General features: G+C 39.5%; 1 protein-coding gene across 1 annotated transcript in view; it reads right to left on the minus strand.

The window, feature by feature from the left end:
* The window catches only part of LOC106875870 (uncharacterized), an 86,848-nt gene that overhangs the window by 16,474 nt on the left and 65,104 nt on the right, over positions 1-5,270 (minus strand). The window contains exon 10 of the mRNA XM_052972036.1: positions 2,885-2,991. Coding sequence (XP_052827996.1) covers positions 2,885-2,991 — 107 coding nt within the window. The remainder of the gene's footprint in view (positions 1-2,884; positions 2,992-5,270) is intronic.

A 5,270-nucleotide genomic window follows, 5' to 3' on the forward strand; every position in this document is an offset into this window, starting at 1 on the left:
ATTACATTTACAATAACAACATAGTTTTTAAATATAGACTCCACCAGGAGTGTCAAACATATTTCGCTTTGTGGGCTGGGCTGAAGAATAAACTAAACCTTATGGAAAATATAAGGATAATTATTCTTAAAAACCCTATTCATAATGGAGGCCATAGTAAATAAATGAAGGGGTCAATATACATTATAACAACTGTATTAACAAGAAAGAAAAATGTGAGGTGTTAGCAAAGATTGTGTGTAGAGATGTGTGGGCAAAACTGATCCACATTATACACATTCAGTCTTAAGAATGTTTACAGTAAGAACAGAGATGGAAATTCTCCAAATGAATGCACACTGTTCTTGCAATGACAAATACTTGATAGAAGACTTGTACCGTTTAAGCTACAGAACCTTTCAATATCACTAGAATTCATTCAGATAAACTTGTGTATATATGTGAGGTGGAGGAAAACGAAAAACCATTTTTGGCTCAACATGTATCGACAAAGTGAAAGGGGAATAGGTCTCATCTTTTAGTCTCAAGAATTTATAAGATTCTATTTCATTCCTCGAACTATGGAGGGGACCTGTGGTAGAGGTAGACCCAGGAAAACATGGGATGAGGTGGTGAAGCATGACCTTTGAACTTTGGGACATGGTAGATAGTGGTATCACATAAATGGCATTCATGCCAGTGGTTACGTAAAAGCACCCATTACATGCTTGGAGTGGTTGGCATTAGGAAGGGCATCAGCAGTAGAAACCATGCCAAATCAGACTGGAGTCTGGTGCAGCCTTCCAGCTTGCCAGCCCTGGTCAAACTGTCCAACCCATGCCAGCATGGACAACGGACACTAAATGATGATGATGAAATCACATAACATTTCCTAAAGTGCAGATGATTTGACTAATTGAAACTGGTGTTAATTATGATTGTAGTCAAGTTCCAACTCTGAATGCATGCTATATTTTTATCTTTCACCTGTTTCAGTCATTTCACCGTGACCATGTTGGGGCACTAAAATAAAGGTGGCGGCTGGACTAATTGTTGTTGTTTGATATTCCTGGACTGGATAATATAAAGCAATATTAACTATGTTGTATGTAGGGTTAGAGTTAGCAATCAAAGGAAAATAAATAAATATTGCTGAGAAATTAGTTTTGAATGAAATCTTTAATTAAGAAAATATTTCAACTACTTGTTAAAGCTGCTATTCTGATCAGCAACTCATTAATTGCAGGTTTGGATAAACATTTATTTTCATCCTTAACATGGTTTTATCAATTCAGACATTTTGAAATTTGTATTTTCAGTTATTCTTATATTAAATGAAATCAGTTTTATTTTTGTAGCAAACTACCATGAGGTGAGCTTAACTATGTTGAGGATCTTCTTACCCTCATATCTCATCAACTGTGTAATGTGCAAGACTTATTAATGTCCCTTGAGAATGATGCAGTCGTAAGTTAGAGTTTCTCAATGAAAAGAATATGGACATTATTTACATTCGACGGATATTTGTCCTCATCTTGTTTGTTGTTAACACGTTTTGGCTGATATACCCTCCAGCCTTCATCAGGTGAATTGGGGAAATTTTGAACCTTGGTTCTCATTTTTAAGGTTCGAAATTTTCCCAAGACACTTGATGAAGGCTGGAGGGTATATCAGCCGAAATGTTGTGTTAACAACAAACAAGATTAAGACAAATATCCGTCAATTGTAAATAATGTAAATAATGTATTTAATTCCTCATCTCTTAAATATAGAACTGAAAGAAAACGGAGTCCAAGAGAATCCATGAAGACAAAAGCCATCTGTCAATTTGGTGCAGGCATGGTTGAGTGATTAAGAAGTCTGCTTCCCAAGCAAATGGTATTGGGTTCAGTCCTACTGAGAGGCACATTAGGAAAATGTCTTCTAATATAGCCCTGGACCAACCGAAGCTTTGTGAGTGGATATGGTAGAAAGAAACTGAAAGAAGCCTGTCATGTGAATGTCTTTTTACATCTTATTTTGACATTGCATCATCATCATCGTTTAATGTCTGCTTTCCATGCTGGCAAGGGTTGGACGGTTTGACTGGGAAATGGCAAGCCAAGAGGCTGCACCAGACTCCAATCTGATCTGGCAAGGTTTCTACAGCTGGATGCCCTTCCTAATGCCAACCACTCCGAGAGTATAGTGGGTGCTTTTTATGTGCCACCAGCATGAGGGTCAGTCAGGTGGTACTGGCATCAACCACGCTTGAATGGTACATTTTATGTGCCACCGGCATAAATTTTTAAATGGGTGAAGTTTCTTAGGTCAACCTGGTCAGATCCAACGTCCCTGTCCAGTATTTTATATATAGTGATACCTCGCAGTATGAGGTTAATTCGTTCCATGACCAAGCTCGTCTTATGATTTATACCTTTTACTAATCAATTTTCCTCCTTGAAATGAACTAAAATGTAATTAATCCGTGGGTGCATATTACATGCCACTGGCATGGGAGCCAGTCAGATGGCACTGGTAGTTCTAATGATAGTTGTAAACAAGTGTCATGGTCATTGAGGCAGTGATTCTTGTTACCAATCTTCCATGAAAACATGTCCAGTCAGGGAGAAATATTACCTTATTTGGAAACAGACAAGGGTTGGTCACAAGGAGAGCATCTTCCTGTAAAAGACTTGCCTCAATGCAAGCTGACCAATCCATACAAGCACATGCAAAAGTGGACTTAAAAGAAAAAGAAAATAAAACAAAAAAAAAGGCACTAAACTCTAAGAGACCAGAGGCTTCAAGTAACTTGGGTCCTGTGTTTCTGATATTCATAAGAAAGACTTTCTGACATGCAAAGGACTAACTAGGAAGGCCCATAACAAACTTTATACCATGTAGCAATCAAAGTCAATAAGGCTTGATGAAGTAACTCACTCGACTAGATTCTCTCTTAATCAGTGTGTCTAAACCTTTTTGATTGTTGTGAAACAGATAGTTTTTCATTCCAGTCATAAACTGCCGAACCTACAAAGAAATAAACATAAACATCAAATATAACAAACAACCATTTTTGGTTATTTCATAAATAATTTCAGCAAACTGGCTCGTTAATTTTACATTATCTGTTTTTTTCTCAGTGAAATCAAGATGCAAGATTGTTTCTTCTTGAAGAATCAAAAATGCAAATAATGCAGAAGTAATTAGACATCTTTTCTCCTAGAATTTACTAAATTGGGGAAGTTGTGGAATAATACCTTTCTCAGAGGTTGTAGATGTACAATTTGAACTCAAGATCACGTACTTCAGCAGCTTAACCTCACAGTTATTGTGCTCTTTAGACATAAAATCACAAATTACAAATGTAATTCCATTAAGCTTTTACTGAAGAATATTTTTTCTCAACACACAAGAGAGAAAGATTCTAGAAGTTGTAAAAGTTAACGGCAAAATATACTTAATGGCACGTAAAAAGCACCATTTGAGCATGGTCAATGCCAGTGCCGGTGGCATGTAAAAAACACCATTCAGATGTGGTCGATGCCAGTGCTGCCTGACTGACTCCTATGCTAGTGGCACATAAAAGGCACCGTTTGAATGTAGTCAATGCCAGTGCCACCTGACTGGTTCCTATGCTAGTGGCACATAAAAAGCACCATTCAAATGTAGTCGATACCAGTGCTGCCTGACTGGCCTCCGTGCCGGTGACACATAAAAAGCACTCACTACACTTTCGGAGTGGTTGGCATTAGGAAAGGCATCCAGCTGTAGAAACTTTGCCAGATCAGATTTGAGCCTGGTGCAGTCTCCCGGCTTGCCAGTCCTCAGTCAAACCGTCCAACCCATGCCAGCATGGAAAGCAGACATTAAATTATGATCATGAATGTGTAGTGAAACCTCTCTCTCTGGTATTTAATTACAAATGATAACGTGGCGGCTAACATCTAGCTTTCGGCTGCCTTGGACCCTTGTGTCCACCACCCTGATTGGTTCTTATTTGCACAGCATTTGTCTCTAGTTCTTTTTCGTACCAGGGTGCATACTGTCCAATCGTGGCCTTCTAATAAGGTCACATGAGAGAGAGTTTTTCTGCGTTTCCAGTGAGCCCTATTTCATTTATAAATAAGCCTGCTCCACTACGCCTGTTTGTCGCGACCACAGACCTTTTCAGGTCTGGTTGTAGACCACACACAGAACACAGCTCCAGCCAGTTTCCAGCGACGACGTCAATACCACCAATCTACTGTCTACCACAATGTCGTCGCCACCAGCACCATCACCAGAGTACACACCAACAACAACCGCGGTTTCATCTCTGCACTGTTCGAGTGGATTGTTTCCACCACGAAGATAACAGCCAGAACAACCTGCGAGAATCTTATGTACCAAGCAACTGGTTGCAGCATCGACGCTCAACTTCACACACATGTGACACCACAGCTCTGCTCCCTGGCCACAACTTCTTGTACAGACACTCAATCCCATGTGAAACTCTTCTATGAACTGGTATTTCTCTACCTCTCTGTTTAGGACGCTTATCTACTGTGTTACAGACTCTCATTCTATGCTCTGTATTTTCTCATTCACACTCACACACATTTATGTATACATACTATTCTTCATACGACAGCCTGTCTTATGTATTGTGTTATTTATATTGCCACATGCACGAAGGCCTGTCGTACATATTGTATTGTTATATATTGCCGCATGCATGCACGCACACACTGTTCACTATGATAATAAACCTACTCTCTTTATATATCTAACGGTTGTCTCTGTCGCTCACTCTCTCTTTCCTTTACTGGCACTCGCTCGCATCATCTCATTGCGAGCCTTCATATGTCCTATTACATGTTTTTGTGGTCGACCATGCGACGCGCTTAAAGGAGTCATCTCCAGTTCGTCGCTATTCTCCTTTGGTTCGCACGGTCGTTACATTACAAATGAAAGAATATATTCCTTCACCATCCTCATTTAATGCCCATGTTCTACACTGGATTGGATTGGACAGTTTGACAGGTTCAAGAACTGCAATGTTATCTCATGTCAGCTGTCACATGGATGTCTTGCTAATTGCTAACAACTTTACATTGTGCTACTTTTACAACTCCAGCGCGAACGAGGTCACAATGCATCTTGGCAAGAGTAATTTCCCTTTCAATTGAGCAAGGCTGGGGTGAAAAAAGGAAGCAGTTTTGTGCTAGGAAATGAGGAATTAAAATGTGAGAAAAAAGAAGAGAACATAACAGATTTCTTGAGGAGCTCCATGGCTATTGACATTACAGAGTTAAAGGTTGCTGGGG

The sequence above is a fragment of the Octopus bimaculoides genome, chromosome 12 (assembly GCF_001194135.2).
Source record: "Octopus bimaculoides isolate UCB-OBI-ISO-001 chromosome 12, ASM119413v2, whole genome shotgun sequence".
NCBI classification, from domain to species: domain Eukaryota; kingdom Metazoa; phylum Mollusca; class Cephalopoda; order Octopoda; family Octopodidae; genus Octopus; species Octopus bimaculoides.